General features: G+C 53.7%; 1 protein-coding gene and 1 long non-coding RNA gene across 2 annotated transcripts in view; one reads left to right on the plus strand and one right to left on the minus strand.

Annotated features, from left to right (window-relative positions):
* PAPPA2 (pappalysin 2) overlaps nt 1-17,571 on the plus strand; it is a 74,366-nt gene extending 56,795 nt beyond the window's left edge. Inside the window, exons 20-22 of the mRNA XM_068690598.1 lie at nt 999-1,070; nt 13,505-13,603; nt 15,016-17,571. Coding sequence (XP_068546699.1) covers nt 999-1,070; nt 13,505-13,603; nt 15,016-15,090 — 246 coding nt within the window. The 3' untranslated portion in view covers nt 15,091-17,571. The remainder of the gene's footprint in view (nt 1-998; nt 1,071-13,504; nt 13,604-15,015) is intronic.
* LOC137860398 (uncharacterized) lies at nt 6,406-13,891 on the minus strand. The gene is made up of 2 exons (XR_011098884.1): nt 11,151-13,891; nt 6,406-8,260 (listed from the first exon to the last, which is right to left on the minus strand). It is a non-coding gene; the product is annotated as an uncharacterized lncRNA (long non-coding RNA).
* Nucleotides 17,572-19,591: the final 2,020 nt, after the last annotated feature.

Genomic DNA, 19,591 nt, shown 5'->3' on the forward strand with positions numbered 1-19,591 from the left:
AACCTGCTGCTAAAGCACAGACCCGGGCAGAGCTGCTGCATCCTGTGCTGCCGTGCATCCTGCAGATGCCGGAGCCAGGCTGGGGAAGACATACGTGCCTGTCCGTGCAGCTCCTGTGCTATGGAGGGCATCCTAGGACACTTTCACAGGCCAGCTCTCGTTTTATGGGGCCTCAGATTTCAAAGCCTGCCTGAGCTTTACAAGGAGGAAATTGTCTGTGTGGTGGGGCTTTTCTTCCCCCATATAATCATGTGTGCTCCCAACAACCCCCTTCTGAATTACGGGGATGGAGCGTTCCAGTTAGATGAAACCGAGACCTCTGCATCTTGCTCTTGTGTCCAGTTGGCTGCAGCAGCTAACTTCAAGCCTCGTAAATACCAGCAATGACCTCAACGGCGTGGGTGAACGTGAGCCTGGTGTATCCAGACCTGGCCAAGTTCGGGGACGTGGGTCCTCAGGTGTCCCTCCCCCCCCCACGCCCGCCGCCCCGGGGACACGGCTCTTGGAGCCTGAGCAGGACTCAATGGGCGAATTGATGCCGGCATCCAGCGACCGCAGGCTGGATGAGAAGCTGCTAAATCCAGCTGGGTGCAATGAGATGAATGGAGGGCTCCTGTCTGTGGTGGCCGCAGATGGCTTCTTCCCAGCTTGGCTGGTGGCCACCGTGGCATAGTGCTGCCAGCCAAACCCGGTTCCCTAGAGATCCCTGCCATCTCTCCTTGTCCTCTCCCTGCTGTGCATATATATATATATATATATATATGTACATACACCCACATGCCTGTTTGTCTAGCCTCTGTTTTGAGCAACATGCCCTGCTCTATGGGTGAAGCTGGTGCTACCTTGCTGGGCTTCAAGAGGTGAAGGGAGGGCTCGGGGGTGATGCTGCTGCCCTGCCCATGATGTCAAGGGAACCCCTGCACCCCCAGGAAGCGGTCGTGGTGGCTGCCCTGCCTCTGCCACCTCCTCTAACTGCTCTTTTCTCCTCTCCTCCTCAGCACATTGTATGCACAGGCAGGCTGCGATGGTACCCAGACCCCTCCGGCATTCACTGCATCCAGTCGTGTGAGGTGAGTCGCAGCCGGGAGCCTTCACCGCGCGCTTGCTCCACATGGGGCCGGGGCTTGCAGGCCAAGCAGGAGACCAGAGCAAGAACACTTGACAGCGCGTGGTGGAAGCAAGCTGGGTTTTCAGAGCTACCACAGACACCAGAGAGGGGGGAGGAAACTCCCCGGGCACACTGAGAGTTAGTGGGAAACCAGCCAGAAGCTTCCAGATACCACACTCTCAGGTGCAACTCCTGGCTCTGCGGGCTCTGCCAGCCCACAGCCAGGTCTGGGCCAGTAGGGTGGATTCCTGGAGATGAAGGGACCAGAGGTAAGACACCTTTCCCCACCTGCAGGAGCTGCAGGGACGAGGTGAGGTCTGCAATGAGCTGGCACGGGGCATCGTGATGTCCTGGCGTGTCAGCGCCTGGGGCGATGCTGGGGGTGAGCCTGCAGCGTGCCGCTCAGCTGCAGAGCGGGGCCAGGGCTTCAGACCGCGCTTCCTTCCTCACGCTCTTCTTGGCCAGCCCGGGAAGAAAATTCTAGCAAAAGGATTTCACTGGCAAGGGGTATCCCCAAAATGTGCACGCTGACTCCAAGCCTGAATATTTCCTTAACCAGAACTGCAGTTCTGGAGTAATATGGGTCCAGAAAAGCCCGGTGTGACTCACGCGTCCAACCAAAACAAGGAGGATTTCCAACGTCGTGTGTGCAAAACAAACCGCTCCCCAAGAATCTGCAGACAAAGAATTCCTTGCAGAAATTGGTTAGCCACTCATTTCGTTTTGAATAATTACCAGGCAGGAGAAAATCATAGGCAGCCTGGAGTCAGTTCGCAGAGGAAATGAAAAATAGGCAGTCTTTGTCAAGCACTATTTGTTATTATGATTGAGGGTAAAAAAAAAAAGGGGGGGGGGGGGGAATCTGGAATGTTGTATGCTGAAAATTTGGGATTTTTACCAAAAAGGAAAATGTAAATGAAGTCTGCACACCAAAAATAGCTTTGGGTTTTGCTGATTTTTTTTTTTCTTTTTTGGATGCATTCATTTCAATGCAAATGATCGGTTTTGCTCACTGATTCTGCCTAGCTCAGCTCTTTGTCGGCTGAACTACAGGAGAAGGGGCAGCGTATACGACCACATGTGACCAGATGGTCTCAGTGCTGCAGGGGGCACGTCTCCAGGGAGGAAATGTTGTGCTCAACAGGACATGCAGTAGTTATTTCCCAAAACTGATTGTCGTGCTGTGTCTCTCCTGTAACCCATGGGCTACTAGCTTAGGGGAATAGGCTGCTGTGTGCTAGAGAGGTGTTGGATGGTCGAGTACCATGGCTTGGTGGTGGATCCGGTATCCTGGGAGCTCTGTGTCTTTCTATAGCATGCCTTTCAGCTTGGCTCTACGGCAATGTCTTTGAAGCAGGATGGTTCTGCACCTCACCTTTGGTCTGTGTCTTCAGCAGGAGGTCCCATAAAGGATGATGGAAAAATGCCAGCCTGTTTGTGTGTGCTTGAGAGAGAGGGACCAACTACATGAATCTCACACCAAGTCTCTGTCTTACACCAAGTCTCTCCTCTCTTCTCGTTAGCCACCTAAACATGCTTGTGGCCAGCACAAGCTCTTTCTGTTCCTGGATGCTTGTCATCCCCATTTACTTTCAGAAAGCAATCCCAGACAACAGTTATAGCCTACAGCTATAACAAGCAAGCCAAAATCTTGCAGTGTCCTAAGAGCAAAAAAAGAGTCCACTCTCATCTTTCCAATTGTATACTTTTCTACACCTTCTCTGTTTTCAATTATTCTTTCAACAGGAATGACCAAGCAGTACATACTCTTCCCGCTGAGATCTCACCAAAGCCCTGCAAGAAAGCCTTTGTGTGCAGGAAATCTCTCGTTTGATAGGACCCAGGAACATAGCTGTCATTTCTGCAGTTGCATCAGTCTGGCAGCTCAGAGAGATCCTGAGGTCAGCAAGTACACCCAGATCTTTCTCTGCATCCTTTGTTTCCAACTGATGAGCTCGAAGCTAACAGCAGATGTTTTACTATCAGTATAAGAGCTTGCCCTTCAATTTTACACAAGCGAATGTCATCCTGTTTCTCTCCCTAGTTCTCCAGGTCATCTAACTATTTGTCAGATAACCTGATCCTCCTCTGTGGAACAATGTCTTCTTCCTTGTTAGCAATTTCATCAGCCCAGGACTATTTTTAAGGTCACAGTCACTCACTGCAATACTAATGAAGATTCATCCTTCAGATTGTTTCTTTTGCCCTCGTGCTTTCTTTTTAGAAACAGCTCACAGTCGCCTCGTCCCTGTTCTCCTCCTCCCTTCTCATGTCTTTGATTACTCTTTTCATTGGGTTTTCTTCCACAATCTTGCAGGTCATTAAGTCTTGCTAGACAACTTTTATTTTATTTTATTTTACTTTATTTATTTTATTTTATTTTATTTTATTTTATTTTATTTTATTTTATTTTATTTTATTATTTTATTTTATTTTATTTTATTTTATTTTATTTTTAACATGGGTTTTATAGTAGTCATTATATTGCCACAAAGCACAACTATTACCTAAACTGTCTCATTCAAAGTATTTCTCTGGTGTCTATTTGGCACTAGGGAGAGGTGTTACCAGTCCCCTCATTTGACCGGGGGAAATGCCCTGAACATCATTCCTATCTCATCTGTACTTGCACCCACATCGCCTCACTGCCCTTCGTCTCCTGCCTCCATCCTTGTGACCAAAAGCCCTGAAGATCTTGGAGGTCATTTCACTTGGGGGCCAAATTCTTGTGGGATGTGGGGACATCACATGGCAAGAGTAGGGTAGAGATGGAATACAACCCATTAATCTGGCTTTGCTGCATGACACCTCTCTCCCCATCCCTTATTTTTGTGTCTCCTTCATTTGCCTGCACAAGAAATGTTCTGCTTTTTTAGCTTCTCTTATGTCTTCCATGGTTCAGCTTTGACCTGCCAGCTGTGCAGGCCACCCTAGTCCCAGATTCCTCCTCATTTCCCTGCAATCCCTCACCCAGCCTCTGCTCTCCACTGAGCAGCCGACTGCTGTTCCAGTGGCCTGTCCAGGTCCCCTCAGGTCCAAGTCACCCCTCGGAGATGTCATTGTCTCTCCACTGACGGCAGAGAGCATGTGGGGTGAGGAAGCGTTCTCATCTGGCCACCTCAGCTAGGGAAGCAGCCCTACCGGGGAGGAATGCAGGCCTCCTGCCTGCTGTTCAGCCTCTCCCTGGAGGACTCACTTCAGGCTGGGGCATGGCAGCAGCCACCAAGCCCAGCCTCAACCCACCCGGCCCCACCTCACCCGTCTCCCGCTGGAAATTTCAAGTCACTGCGCAGCGGCACCAGAGTGATGCTCGTCACTCTCAAACTCTGGCGGCGAGACCAGCCTGCCTGCTCATCCCTCTCGCTCCTCTCCCCACCTCCTTTCTCTTTCCATTAATCTGGTCGTCCATCTGCCTCCCGGTCTCTCGCTGCACCTTGCCAAGTTCCCCATCCCTGCGGCGCGGAGGCACGTAGTTGGGGATGCAAAGCCTTCCAGGAGCTCGTCAGGAATACGAGTTAGCGCTGAGTGCACTTCACCTCTCGAGGGCCAGCGGAACATCTCATCCCCTGCCATCAGCAGAAAAACAGATGGCAGCACCAGGGGGAGAGGGGAGGGGGCTTGGGGCCGGGTGGAGGAGGAGAGAAGGCTCTCCTCCCCACCGGGAGCCTGGTGCTGTGCTCGGTCCATGCGTGAGGGTGGCCAGTATTTGCCACATCTCTGAAAGGAGAGCATCTTCCAGTCCACGCTACTCATCAGCTCTGCACCCCTATTTCTCCCACCGTAGGGACTCCTCTCTTTTCATACTGCGGTTCCAGTGGAAAAGCTCGCTTATTTTATCATCACCATGTTTACTCAGCGTTACTCACAGGATGGCGCCACCGCCACCATCCTGCTCAGAGCCACATGGGCTGCTCTCCCAGCGATCGAGCAGACACAGGCAGCCAAGACCTCCTGCAACGACATTATGACCTCACCCTCAGCTCTGTTCCACCGTTGTGTGAGGGCAGCAAAGGGTTAATTGCAGTTTTAATTGCGGTAGGTGCCCTTTTGGGGAACAGCCGAGGGGAAGGCTGGGGGGCTCTGCCTGAGGCTGGGGCATGGCCGGAGGCTTGGCCACAAGATGGCTGCCTGGCGCGCTGGGGCCTTCTCAGGTCTTCACCACACGAGGACAAGGTCTCGCTGTCCTTGCGCGTGCTGCCGACCGTGTTATCACGATCGTAAAATGCTAAGCTGTTCTCTCTTTCGTGGTTTTCCTGAGTAATTGCAGTGGCAATTAGGAGTTAGGGATCAAAGCGTGGTTCTGGCTGCAAGCTGTTACCGCGGTTCGTGACCCAACAGGTAGCTGAGGACCCTGAAGGATCCTTGGCCCTCCTCACCGCTATGCATAAAACCCTCCCTTGGCATGTCTGTGGCCCGGGGCCAGCATTTGTCAGCCGCAATTAACCCCTTTGAGAATGCATGCAATAAGGATGTTGGGAAGTCTCATCTAAAATCAGGGTCATTGCATTAAAGCGGTGGGAGATGAGGTGTGGCACCCTGCTGGGGTCTCCTCACCATCGACGGGACCCCTGTGTTCTCAGACCCCCAGGACTCTGATTTTATGTCATGGCAAAGCTCAGCTCAGGAAAGCAGGCAGGAGCATGATGCTGGTGGGATGCTGTGCTCCGAGAGAGACCCGCTTCTGCTCTCCTGGTGCTTAGGGCAGCGAGGACTGCAGGTGACCCAGCTTCTCCCAGGAGACTCTGAAGCAACCAGGTATTTTAGCAGGGCCAGAATATAAAGTCACCCTCTCATCCTGCTCATATCACCACTGTCTCATCTCCTATCCCCATGGGAGTACTTTGTGACTCTTTTATCCAGTCTGCACTCTTCCTCTGCCTGCCACCTGGCTTTGAAAATGGGGAGAGGATCCTACTGCTCTTTTTTGTAAACAAGCAAGAGGCTGTGTGACTGCTGTTCCCTCAAGGGTCTTGCCAAAGCCTACAAGCCCGTGTGGTCTAGGTGACCAAAAAGGACTCTGTGAGTTGCCCAAGGCTCTGGTACATTCACATATTGGTTAGTGTGTGCCATGTTGGCCTCCACATCTCCAGAGCATGCAGTGAAGCAATCAAAGTGATTAAAGGGATGCCACAGCTAGGCATCTTGAAAAGACTGGGACTCTCCAGTTTGGAGAGCAGGAGGCTGCTGGAGGTTTGCCAAGTCACAGAGGTGCTGGGTAAGATGGACGCAGAACTAGGGAGCGCTGCCAGAGGCTGGCAAGGGGGTTTCAAACAGGTGAAAGAAAATATCTTGTACACAGTGAGCCCTGAACTCTGAACCTGGCTGGCAGGTGAGGCTGCAAAGGTGGGCAGTAGCTTTAAGTTCAGAAAGGGATTTAAAAATTCAAGGACATAGGATGCTTAAAGAGATACAAATAGGACCAGGCAGGGCTGTATGAGCAGGAGAGAACCTTTGTCCCCTGCACGCATGTGGAGTGTGATTACAGAGATCACATTTTCTTAAGAGACAAAGCAACCAGAGGGAAGCAAAGCAATCACACAGGAGCGTGGTGAAAGGGACAGGTTGCAGAGCCCCCTGTCCTGCTCTCCCCTCTCTCTGCAGTGCCTTCGTGCAGCCAGGGGCGCAGACAGAGGAGTGGAAAGCCACTGAAAGCACCCGCTGAAATAAAAATCAGCGAGTTGCATTGGATAATAAACAAACATCCCCAAGCGTAGCCCAGCCAACTGCTCTTCCAACACGAATATTCCCCTTCAGCTCCTTCATCCCTCGTACATTGTTTTTCTTTCTGTTTAAGATCTGTAACAAGAACTTGGCAGAAACCAGATACAAGTGGGTCAGGAGGCCCTTGTGGTTTTCAGGGCTTGTTTTCCATAACCCGTTCTATCCTGCAACATATTTTGCACGAACAGTTTGGCAGGAGATCCCCTGCTGGGCAGCAGGCGAGGTGCTGGGGCAGGGCGGCAGGCTGGTGCTCGTGGCAGGGGAAGCCCAGGCTTCCTGCGTGCGGGGACCCACCTCGGGAAGCCCCGGGCTTGCCAGGAGCACTGTCTCCATGCAGCATCTCCCTGTCCTCCCCCTTGCCTGCTCTCTGCTTCTTCTGGGCGCTTCCTCCCCCCATCTGCTGTGAGCACTGAGATCAGGGTGTAGAAAGGATAAGGGGAACCCACCATGACCAGATCATGGACCAGATGCTTTTATTCAGGCAAAGATCTGCTCTCATGTGGTGTTCACCTATACCTACACCACCTTCCCATCCCCTCCTTCCCTCTTGCCCCCGCAGGCTGTGCAGAGCCCTTTCCAGATTGCCGTCTACTGAGATGCAGGCTCTCTGAGGAGCAAGGGTCAGAGCTGAAGAAACATCCCTGGGCCTAGATGTTTGCAGGAAACCCAATGTCCACGGGATCCTCTTTGCCTGCAGCACCTCCAAATTACCAAGGCTACTGGGAGCTGGGCAGTTGCTTGCTTGCCTTGGGCACCACAGTCCAAGTGATGGCACATAGGCTGAAACCAGACAGCAGGGTGCCTCCTTTTAGCCCATCCCTTCTTCCTTCAAGTATTCCTTCGAGTACATGGAGTGCTCTTTCTCAAGCAGCCAGCCTCTGTTTTCTTTATGAGGCGTGGGCCGCAGGATGCCAGAACTGGAGCAGATTTTCCTGAAGACCTGAGAAGGTGATGAAAGCAGCCTGCACATTGTGCTGATAAGGAATGTCTCAGGGACACCAGCAAACTCAGAAACAACTGGTGTTTCTCTGTTTTGCTTTCTGGCAGTGTCAGAGGTGTTGGGGCAGGTCTGTGACTTCTCCAAGCAAGCCATCCTGTAGGCACGTGGCTCCAAGGGACAGCTGTGACAGTTCAAAAGCAGCACAGAAACTAGGTAGTGCAGAAATATCGGGTCAAGTGCTGGGTCTGCAGGAATTTCTCTTTCCTCTTCCTCGAGCCACTTGTCCCAGGTGCTTCTTGCCAAATTTCTCGATCTCTCCTCTCTAGAGTTCTCTTTCCCTGGGTGAAGTCAGCCAGGTAGCACTTGCTTGCTGTTTGAAGTGGCCCAGAGCAGTGAGGCATCCCAAAAAAAAAAACCTTTTGAGCAGTTGCCAGCTCTGTTCCCTCTCTGTCCCTCCCTGTGTTTTTCAGAGCTGATTTCCTCCTTGCGTGCTGGAGAGCCTCAGGAAAGAGAGAGGGAAAGTCAGCGTGCTTGGGGTGTTGGGGAGGGGGGAGAAAAAATAATGAAATAAAAGACACACTGCAACAGAGAGAGGGCCAAGAAAAATATTTAATCCAAACAATGAACATTGTCATTTCCTCCCACAGTCTGCATTCCCCGTCAACTTCCCTGGGCAAGCCAGGGGAGCCAAGAATTGCCGGGCTCTCTGCCCCACCAGCGTCAGTGTGTGCAGGGAAGGGATGCGTCCTGGGGACACTGTGCTGGAGCATCCCTTTAGCTGTGGCTGTGGCTGGAGGGACTGAAAGCAGCCTGTGTTTTCTGTAAGGGAACAGCGGTTTGGAGCAATGCTGAAGGGATGGAGACAGGGATTTTTCCACAGGGGAATTTTTAGGGACCCAAGTAAAGACTGTGGGGTGGTGGATGCACAGCAGGGTTGTGTGAACCATCCTTTAGCAAGGCCTAGGGCACCCTTCATGTCCTCCAAGAGACATCCTGAAATAGCAGAGCTCTCTGAAGCACCTTGCCTGGGGACTGTGGTGGCCCAGGTCTTGTGCAGCCTCCTTGTGCTCATCATCCTCCTCCGTGCAGCAGCTTTCTCATACGTGCTGTGAGATCTGCAGCTGTCCCCGAGGGGAGCAACTCCCTGGTGGAGGCTTATCATAGTCACATCCCTGTCTCCCTTGTTGCACCATCTCCCTTCGATCTTCTCCAGTCTTCCCACCCAAGCCCTGGCAGACACTCATGCCACAAGAGCAGAAGCAGCAGCGATGAAGCTGATGCACAAGGTGTGGGGCTGAGAGCATCAGCAGCTTTTCCAGGGCTGGTCCCCGTGCCAAAATGATGCTCCTCCGGGGCTGCTTTGAAAGCTACAGCTTTCCAGAGAGGCACCTGTGTGGTGGCATGTGGCCATCCCGGCAGGTACATTGTCTGAGGCCTTCCACATCAAAGCCCAAAATACTGATGCCCAAAGTGAAGGACGTGAGGACCTGTGTTTCCTCACTGGATGGGATCACCATGGCTGCAAAGCCCAGGACCTGGAAGCTGGGGGAAAACATTTTGCTTACTGAGGATGGATTAATCCCCAAAAATGGGGATCTGGGCTTTTTCTAGCTAGGGGCAGACTGAAATCACAAGCATTTTCCACAGCAGTGCAGTAGAGCTGTTCAGTACATAATTGGCCAGGTGTATGCTGCACTTTTTTTTTTTCTTTATTTTTTCAACCTTCCTCTGAAGCATCTGGAATGGGTCATTGCCAAAAGCAAGGTACTGGGGCTTCAGGTCTGCTCAACCAGAGCAAAACCTGCATTCCTGAGACGTACTGTTGACCAACCGCCCGTGACGCAGCACCGAAGTATGTGCAGTACTGATGGCATCTGTGGTTTATCCGCCATGCTTCGCCGCCTTCCCCAAACCCAGACTCTCCAGCTGTCTTGCTCACCACCATTCCTGTCACACCCTTCCAGGCTCTTTTGCAGTGAATCAACTCACTTATAAGGTGGTTTGAAGAAAGCATCTGGACCCCGTCCACCTCACCAGTGACACTGGGGCAAGAGCCAAGGAGGTGGCCCTGGGGCTCCCTGCACTGTCAGATTTGGATCAGCCAGACGTGGGGACAGAGCCAGTGAGTTCAGCCCCAGCCCTGGGGGCTCTGCAGGATGGAGGAAAAAGCTGTGAGCAAAACACTGGATGCGTGGTTACTATTTTTATTAGGGCAGCGCATCGCCTGGGCCCTGCAGTGCCAGATGCCGATCTCCACGTGCTAACACATGTCCTGGCGATGCTCCTGTCTGAACAAGGAAGATGGATGATATAGCCCGGCTCATGGTGGCACGCAGCCTGGCCGAGCAGCTCCCTGTCACATCCTAAAACACTTACAGGTCCTTCTGGGAGTCACCGGCATGCTCCAACCTCCCTTCACCCCATGCTGGCATTGCTTCCTGCAGAGCTGCATGGCTCGAAGATAAGCTGCAGGTGTCTGTAGGTGATTCTCTCTCTCACATCACCTGTTTGTAGCTGGTTGCACTGCCCATGACTCTTGCAAGACCTCAATGAGACTGATGCAAGTATGGACAGAGGAAAGCCAAAGCCCACGGATGTGCCCCCATAAATGAAAGGCATCCAGCAGCACCATAGTTTTCTCTTTCTGCTTGCAAAGACTGAAACCAGCTGGAGGCTTTCTGGGCAAAGTGACAGGATGTGTGGTGTCTCCCCTGCTGAGAGGTGCAGCATCTCCTCACCAGCCCGTCCCTGGTAGCTCACCTTGATCTGCTGCAGCCCTGTCAGAACTGAGACTGTCCCAGCCCATCCCGGGGCTGCAAGGAGCAGGGCTGGCGGTCCCCAACCCATGCTGCTGGCTCTCTGGAGCCTCCGGTCCAATTAGTCATTTCTTATTTTCCCCTCATATGTTTTTCCAATGTAATTCGGAGCATGAGCTGTTAAGTTTCCCCAACAAGTGTTGCCATAGGAGCCTGTATTTGTTTAGGGTGGGGTACGGGCTCCGGCGGGTTGAGGGGAGGGGGGCAATTAGCCCTAATAGGTGTAGGGAGAAAGCAAGAGCCTCTTCTTGCTCATCCTGTCCCTGCCTCTGTCCTCCCCCACCTTGCACACAAGACACAATCTGGAAATCATTTCAGACCTGTGCAGCCGGGACCGGCAATCCTCTGCAGTAATTAGATGGAAACTGCAGGAGCAGCAGGTGTTGTTTTGCCAGTGAGTCATGACACATGGAGCAAAGCTCAAGGAAAAACTCTGCCGTGAAAGCAAATCGCATCCAGAGCGCGTCCCCGCCAGCAGCCAGCCCCCAGCCTGCGTCCCCGCACCTGCCAGCCCCAGCATCGCCACCCCAGCCCACCGCATCTCGGCCCAGACACATTTGCTCACCGTCCTTTGAGAGCCACCGGAGCGTTTATTTGGAAGAGACGAGGAGTGTGTGCCCTACTGCACTGGTGAAATCGCTCCCCGGGGTCCTGTGGGCTTCAAACAGAGGTGGATGTCCCCATGGAGAACCAAAGTGGGGCTTAGCCGGCCAAAACGAGCAACCACCCTGCCTCTCTTCCTCAGTTTCCTCATGGGAGAAATGCCAGCAGTCCTCCTTAGCTTCCCAAGGGGCTGGGAGTGCTGGGGACTTCTTCAAGGCACGAGGTGAGAGCCATCGTGCAGAGCCCCCTCTGCCTGGGCTTAGGACGAGCTTTGCAGAGGGCACAGCTTCAGGGCTTCGTGCATCTTCTGGCAGCTGTGCTGCTCGCCCACATCCCCTGGGAACTCAGGTGCAGTGGTTCCTGGGCTGGAAAGAGGTTTGGATGAGCAGCTGGGGGCATGAAAAGAAAACTCTACCCAGCTGCCTGGGGTAGCCCCAGGGGCTGTGGATGGCTGCAGCAGCGCTAGCACCGACGGGCTCAGCAGCTTGCCATAACCCCTGTGCTTGTTCCCTGCACTGGGGGGAGCGGAGGGGCCGTGTTGGGCCCCAGCCTAGGGCTGACAAAAAGTCACATTGGTTTCCTGGTTTGGGCTCGGCTCTGGTGTGAAGCACCAGAAGCAGTGACACTGTCACCGTGCTGGCCTCAGCACAGTCGGTGCAGGCGGCCCCGGTGCAGTGACATTTCTCTGCAGCCTGCTACGTGGTTTAGCAGCACTGTGGGTGAGTAGCCACCAAAGGCCAGGGTCGGGTGTGTTCTCCTAAGCCCTGTTGTCACCTGGGGCCTCCAGACCCAGTGAAACGGGCCGGCTGCTTCCATGAGCAACGGGATGGCCAGGTTTCCACCAGGAGCCTCTCTGATGACAGCAGTCCTCCTGGAGGATGGCCACGGTTGCTGGGCCAGTAGCTACCAGCGCAGAGCGGGAGAATTATTTCATTACTAATCACCCAGCTAATGAATGGCCTCTCCGTTCTGTTAGCACATTGGGTTGTTGCTTGGCGGGGCTGATGTGGATCTGCGATAAATAAACCTCAGCTGCAGATCGTTCCTGACAGCTTTTTGCAAGTGCTCCACATGCACGCAGTTCGGCTGCACCCGTCGCACGGCCTCGTTTCGCAGCCCCACTTGGCTGCTGCTCAGCTCCAGTTGCTTGTTTCTCTTCTCTGATCAGATGACTCATGTAACTAAACATAACAAAAAAAAAAAAAAAGAAAGAAAATAAAGTGGATTTCTGAATGGCTGTTTGTGCCATTTAATATTTCTGGTCAGAAAGCTATTCTCTTGGAATAGCTTTCTGTTTCCACATTACTGCTGAAAGCACAGGAGGTTGCTAATGATGGGGCATTTGTCCGGGCTGCACAAGGGCAAGCTGGGCACCGTTACCCCCAGGGGGCCAGGTGGGGCCCCCACTGACTCATCAGTAGGCTGATGCCCTCTCCACTCAAGCCAGAGTTGGATTTTGCCTACAGGGAGCTAGTGCTCAAAGATCCCTTCTCTTCTTCCCACCCAGACACCAGATAATAGCCGTGCAGTCCAACCTGGCAAGGTTTGGCAGAGCCGTGTGCTGTGGACTGGGCAAGAGCCTCCATTGGAGAGCCTAGAGGAATCTGGGGGCAATTCCCCTGGGGTAGGGCCATACCAGGAGCATTCTGGAAAAGGTTTAGTCCTTGCAACCAGCACTTGCCAGTGTTGGCTTGGCTTGGGCACAGGTGCTCCTGGGGGACTCCTGACCTTGCCAAACCTCTCTCATAGTCTAAGGGATGCTCCATTGCTCCTCATAACAGCCTCTCTGTTCTTAGCTGCCCAAGCCAGGTCACCAGGCTCAACCTCAGAGCCAAGCTCTTTGGGAAGAGGGGTGATGGAGGGAAGGGCTGGGACAGCCTCTCACTGAGCCCTGCCCTGGCAGTGAGCACGCAGAGAGCGGGATTACGGGGGCACTGCGTGAGGATGGTGTTAGAAGGTGGATGAGTAGGTGAGGTGGTGAACCCACTCCTAGGTGGGCTGCGCTGGGCTCTGTGGAGAGGTGCTGAGTGGGATGGGGTCTTGTGGCACTCAGTCTGTTGCCCCCTCATGCAGTGTGGATTTACCTTCTCGTTTCCTGGCACAATTCCCTTGGGCAGAGGAAGCCCATCCCAGAGCTGCTGCCCCACGAACACCGTCTTCTGGTGACCCTTGGTTAGGGGTTAGGCTGTGCATCTTGGAACAAGGCCCTGCCTCATCAGGGGCACATGGTGGCCTTGCTGAGGACCAAGGATCTCTGCTTTTGGGGGCAACCTTCCACTTCTGAATAACCCTTTCATCTACGACTCCTTTCTCTAGCCCTTCCAAGCAGATGGCTGGTGTGACACCATCAACAACCGGGCATACTGCCAGTACGACGGGGGTGACTGCTGCTCCTCCACACTGTCCTCCAGGAAGGTAAGTGCCTGGATTTAGGAGTAAGTGGTCACTGCTAGCCATGTTGTTTGGCTTTCCTGGCTGCAGAAACTGGCCTGCAAGGCAATTCTCCCATCAACAAACCCATGATTTTAAACCAAAGCCAGCTGAAGCTGATAGACATCAATTCCACTGATTACAGTGAGGTTTGGACCCACGCCAGTGGGACTGAGAGCTCAACCCAGCTCCCGCTGAAGCTCACAGGATTCCCTCTCATTTTGGGCAATAAATCCCAAATAAATGATTTCCATCATAGTGCTAGTCGTGGTGAGTCAGAAGTCACCTTGTATAACAGAGCAATCTCAAGGGACTTTGGCATTTGGTATCTGCTGTGGGCTGTGTTTCCCTCCCAGCACTTGGGGGAAAGAAGGAGGAATAGCACAGAAGGAGCAACTCAGCGGAAGAGTTGTGCAGACCCTTCTTTGTCTCCCACCACAACCACCCCTCCCATCTAACTCGCTATCCAGTACTCACAGCCCATCCTTCCTAAACATATCCAACAGCAAAACAAACCATAGGGCACGAGATAATTTCTCACTGCAAAAATATGTGAATTTGGATCTTCTCATCTTTGTTGTGGAGCTTGAATCATTTTTCCTTTCATCACACACACATACAGAGAGAAAGGGAAAAATGAAATCCTGGGAAGATCCAGCTGAGATAGGAGAGAAAAGGCTTTACACCCAAGTGATGAGTGAAGCCTGTGTACCGGTATCACATCTCGGAGCCAGGCATGGCTCTCAAGGGTTTGAGACATCTGCATTTCTGGCCAAAATACAGGATGGGTTTGCAGTGGAAGGCAGGGGGATTCAGTCCCATGGCTCTCAGGAGACCCAGCCCCAGCTCATGACCCCCCTAGGTCCCAGCTCTCCAGCAGCACGAGCTCCTCCAAGGAGAGCAAAAGACGAGGCCGTGCTACCTCTGTGCTGTGGCTGAGCCGGGAAGAGCCAGCAGTGGGCTGAAGGACAGCACCACGGGCTCAGGCATGGACACAGGGGGCTTTCCACCATGGGTCAAGTAAAACCCAAACCTAGACGTGCCTCACCTAGTCCAAATGGTTAACACCCACCAGGGGACAGTTCTCCCGAGGGTTTGACTTTTGGAGCACGAGACTCAAGCTGACCCCGATGGCAGAATTTGAAATGCAAGTTACTGAAGAGAAAAACGCTAAGAACAAACCTCAGCCATGGGTCGCAGCTACCGCTGGGGACACCCCATGGTGGAGCTGTTTTCTGGTGGGCATAGAGCCCAGCAGTCACCACCACACCAACATCAGCCCAAAGTCTGTCCGTACTGAGGTGGAGAGGGTTGGTGGAGCTGCGGGGCTGCTGGCAGGCCAGGGTCCTCGAAGCGGAGGCTTGCCCTGGGCTTACCTCTCCCTTGTGTCCCTCCAGGTGATCCCATTTGCTGCTGACTGTGACCAGGACGAATGCACGTGCCGTGACCCGGCGGCGGAGGAGAACCAGTAGCGGGGCCGTGGAGGACCTCTGTCGGTCAGGCGAGCGCCCAAGGAGCGAAGGGGCACCAACGGGTGGTGGCAGGGTGCCGGGGGCAGGAGGCCTGAGGACAAGCCGGGCAGGAGGATGGCAGTGGAAGCCACGGAGCAGGTGGTGGCTGTGGAACAGGAGGCCGGGCGGTCCCATCCCCATCACCGCACCCTGCCTCACAGGCTCCTGCCCGGGACTTCGGGGTCTGGCCCGAGGGGCTCAGCGCAGGGTCCAGCACCAAGAGCCCAGACGCTGCCATGGACGTGTGTCCTGGACCAGCGTCTGAGCGTTTGTCTTTGCTCTGGATTTTGTCACTATTCACCCCCCTCCCTCTGCTGTACAGGCTTCTTTTAGCAAGGTCGAGGTAGTTGTGATCTCCGCAAATATTTAAACTTAATTATATATATATATACATATATATATATAATATATAAAAATATATATTATATTTTCTTTGCTCTTTATGAAGCTGAGAAAGGATACCCTTTGTCACACACCCATGCTGCTGTGAAGTACAAACTATTGGGAAAAGGGCAGGTCCGGGCGGGAAGAGCAGGGAATTCCCCCTCGTTTGCTGAGAGGGAGCTGGAAGGAGGACAGAGAGAGAAGCCAAACATCCCAGCCAAGCCAGGAGAGAGCTCCCAGGTGGGAGGCATGGAGGCCAGGGCCTCGAGGTGTTCTTGGTATCCACCAAAGGCAAGTTTTGCCCTTGGGATTTGCCTGCTGCTGGTCCTGGAACAGGATTTTGAGGTTGAGAAGTGTTGCTGTGCCCTGGACGCACCACAGCTGGTGAGATCCAGCTAGATGAGGGATGTGACGGGCAAGCTGGAGTAACTGTGATGCTCTGAGATGAAGGAAGCTGAAGTGGCCCTTCTTTTCTTTCCCCACATCTCCAAGCATAAGCTTCAGTCAGCAGCTCTTGGGGGAGACCAGGCCCTGTAGAACAGGGAGGGACAGGACCCAGATGACCTGTCAGGACACCTTGAGCATCATCTGCTGCTGAGCTTCTCCTTATTGCTATCTCTGTGGCCCAGTTCATTGCACTGCACATCCAGTCAATGAGTTTCTTCCTCCTGTAGATACCAAGTGAAAATCTTCAGATTCTCTCCTCACCCTGAAAAGGCCCAGCTAGAAATTTTGCCCCCTGCCCCGAAGCTTGGTGTGGGAGCCCGGGCCAGCCCCATAATGTGGCGGGCTGGGAAGGGCCCAGCTCCAGCTGGGGCTGTCACCGATGGTTTTGTGCTGCAAAGAGAAAAGGAATAGAAGAAGGAGAGCTGAGAAGGGACCCCAGAGCAGGAGCACAGAAACCCATCGGTGTCCAGGAGGCTCTGCAGCCCCAGGCTCAGGCTGGGAGGCCCAAGGCTGCTCAGCTGCATCCTCGGTGCCTGGCCTGAGCCGGTGGAGTCAGGCTCCAAGCCAGGGTTTGTCTGGTGCAGGAGCGATGGAGAGAGGGTGACACGGTGTGGAGAGACCAGGGATTTTCAAGGCATCCTTTGGCTTTTACTAGCATCCTCCTCACAGCATTTTTTGTCAGGCATCTCCCAAAGTTGTATTTGGCTGGAGGACAGGAGCAGGGGGCAGAGGCACCTGGACATCCCACCAGCACCCAGGCAGGAGATGCCATGTCCTTCTCCAAGCCCTGAGTGCTCCCATTACCTGCAGCTGGTCACGTCATGTCCTGCCCTCGCTGCGTGCCCTGGCCCAGGAAGGGATGCTCAAGGGGGTGCTGGGACCCACCTCCTCTGGACATTTCTGGTCCTGTCAAGCACAAGCAAAAACACCCCATCTTTTCACCCAAATGCACCATCAGTTTGGCAGAGCTGCAATTGTTTGGCTTCAAGCAACTTTTCAATCAAATAATAATAATAATAAGGAAATTGAAAAAGAAAAATAAGCCCCTCTGTGAGTCTGATGCCCCATGGAAGGTGCATGTCAGGTGTCCCATCCCGCTCCATCACAGGGAAGGGGACACCCAGGGCCCCCCAGGCGCAGGCACAGCAGGAGTGGGGGACACCATGGGGACCTGGTGGCCAGGGGGTTGTGGTGGCCACACGTACACGGGATGAGGGTGACACGCAGAGGGAGATGGGAGAATTTCAAGCCTTGGCATCTTGTCACCTGCCTGATGTCAGCGTTACCTGGGCACCTATGCGTTTAGATGCTGAAATTGTACACTTTTTGCATGAAAATCCTGGTCTCGGTCATGGCTTGTCCCTGATCACCAAGGGCAGGAAGGGATGGGAGGGCTGGAGGTGCTGGCTTGGCTGGTAGAGATCTGTGCTTCTCATGGCTGAATAGCTTCTACATACCGAAATATTGTTCTTCTATAGCGACACTGAGCGGTTTTTGTCCCCTTTAGGGTTTTATTCACAACGGAGGCTGCTGCTATTTTTATTTTTTTGTATTTGATAATTATTTTTTATAAAAATCTATGAAAAATAAATAATCTTCTCATCCACCACCTCTCCTGCCTCTTTGCTTGAGCTGATAGGTTCTGGGCTGGGGACTGAGGTGGTCCGGTGGCTCCTGTAGCCCCCCGACCCACAGCCCTCCTCTGCCCCAAACCACGGACTCCCCCAGCACTGTCCCAGCCCACCAGAAGAAGGCCTTTTGGGTTTGGGGGAACCTCAATGCCCTCCACCAGCTGCAAGGACAATTTTGCAGCCAGGCAAGAAGGGTGACCATCACCTCTCTCCCTTTGTGCCAAGTGGTCTTTCACTGCTTATGCCACAAACTGGCCCACAGCAGGTGTCTTTGGTAATTAACCCAGCATAAAAGTAGGAAATTTGTGTGTGTGTGTGTGTGTATTTCACGTGCCACCTCCCTGGGGACAGGGAGCACGGGATGGCTCACATCAGTGCCCAACATGCCAAGTGGCACCCTGGCAAGAGAGTTAAAAACAAAAATGATAAGAAAGGTGCTTAATAATTTTAGAAAGCCTTATATTAATTTAATTTTTGACAACCACATATTATGTGCACATACAGACAAAAAGCCCTGCATGAGGTGGGTGGCACCACGGTGCTGGGCTCCAGTTCTGCCATCAGATGGTGGTGAGCCCAAGGGATGCCAGTGACTTCAGCACCCACCATCGTGGAGTGTAACAGGGACCAGGACAAGCTAATGCCACAGTGCCAGCTGAGCCTGGTCCCATGGATGTCCCCAAATCCCACAAACATCCTATGTCCCCAAGACAGGGGACGTCCACAGATGGTGGCCACATCCCAACCAGGGCCAGCCCATTTGGTCATGTCCTAGGGGCTCCAGGATGGTTTGTTCAGAGGAAATATTGCTTTTTGTAGACTTTAGGGAAAGGAGCTTCCAGGGCTTCTCTTTCCCATTGCCAATGTGACTATTCCAAACTTCTCCCCCTGTCGGACCAGGGCTGTAGTCCCCCTGTCCGGACACTCACCTGCCCCAGTGTGGGGTGGTCCCCAAGGAGCCCCTGCAACCTCTGGCAGCTCCGCGGCAGGGTTTGAGCAGCCCAAACCCGAGCTAGGAGCTGTTTGTCTTTCCTCCACCGCACGCCTCCCTTGCAGACGCCGGAGAAGGTGAGTCACGGCCGAGCGAGCGGAAAGGTCGGGCAGGACTGGAAAACACAAGCGACGGCAGTGGGCTGGGGGGCTGATGGATGCTGTGGGGCAGCGCTGAGGCTACAGAAGGCAACAACATCCCAAATTTCCTCCTGGCATGAGCATGTCACCAGCCCCAGCCCCAGAGAAGGGCAATGGGAAGAGGACATGCGAGGAGGAGCCCCTCGCGCTGGCTGTGTGCTGGGTGAGCCCCCCTCCATCACCAGACACCTGGGGGGGCGAGGGCAGCTTGGTGCTGTCGAACACCCGTCCCCTTGTCACTGCAGCCCGGGTGTGTGGGGCCCTTCCTTCTGCCGGCAATTGGAGCCAGATGTGCTGATGGAAACAAGCTGAGCTGCCTGGGCTCATGCTGCTGCTGGAAGGCAGGGAGGTCACGGCAAGCCCTGGGGGTGCTGGGTGTGGGGACACAGCAGGGCTGCCTCCAGCACTGTCTTTCACAGCACACCCGGGAGGGTCTGGGGTGCTCCTGTTGGGGATGCTCAACCCATCCAGAGCGTCCCTCTGTATTATCTTCCATTTGCCACGTCCCTTGTCCTGCCTTTATACCCTGCTCCCTCTCCTCCTCCAGCAGCCACACGCCTCCCCCTGGTGAGCACCAGCCCCTCCTTCGCTCCTGGTCTTTGCAGGAAGCCTCTCGCCGCTCCCCAGAGGAGGAACAGCAGTTCCCACTGACACCCGATGTCCCCAGAGCACAGATTCCCACCAGGACCAGATTTTTACGGAGGACAATTCATTAAGAGGCCCCACAGCCTCAAGCATGGGAGGGAGCCACCAAGCAACCAGCACTCCAGCTGTGGGGCTTGCACTTAAAACAAAACAGGGCCGATGTCTAGGGCAGTAGCCAAGTGAAGAGCAGTTTTTCCATCCCATCCCCTCCTTCCCACCAACCA

Source organism: Anas acuta, chromosome 8 (genome assembly GCF_963932015.1).
Source record: "Anas acuta chromosome 8, bAnaAcu1.1, whole genome shotgun sequence".
Lineage (NCBI taxonomy): Eukaryota > Metazoa > Chordata > Aves > Anseriformes > Anatidae > Anas > Anas acuta.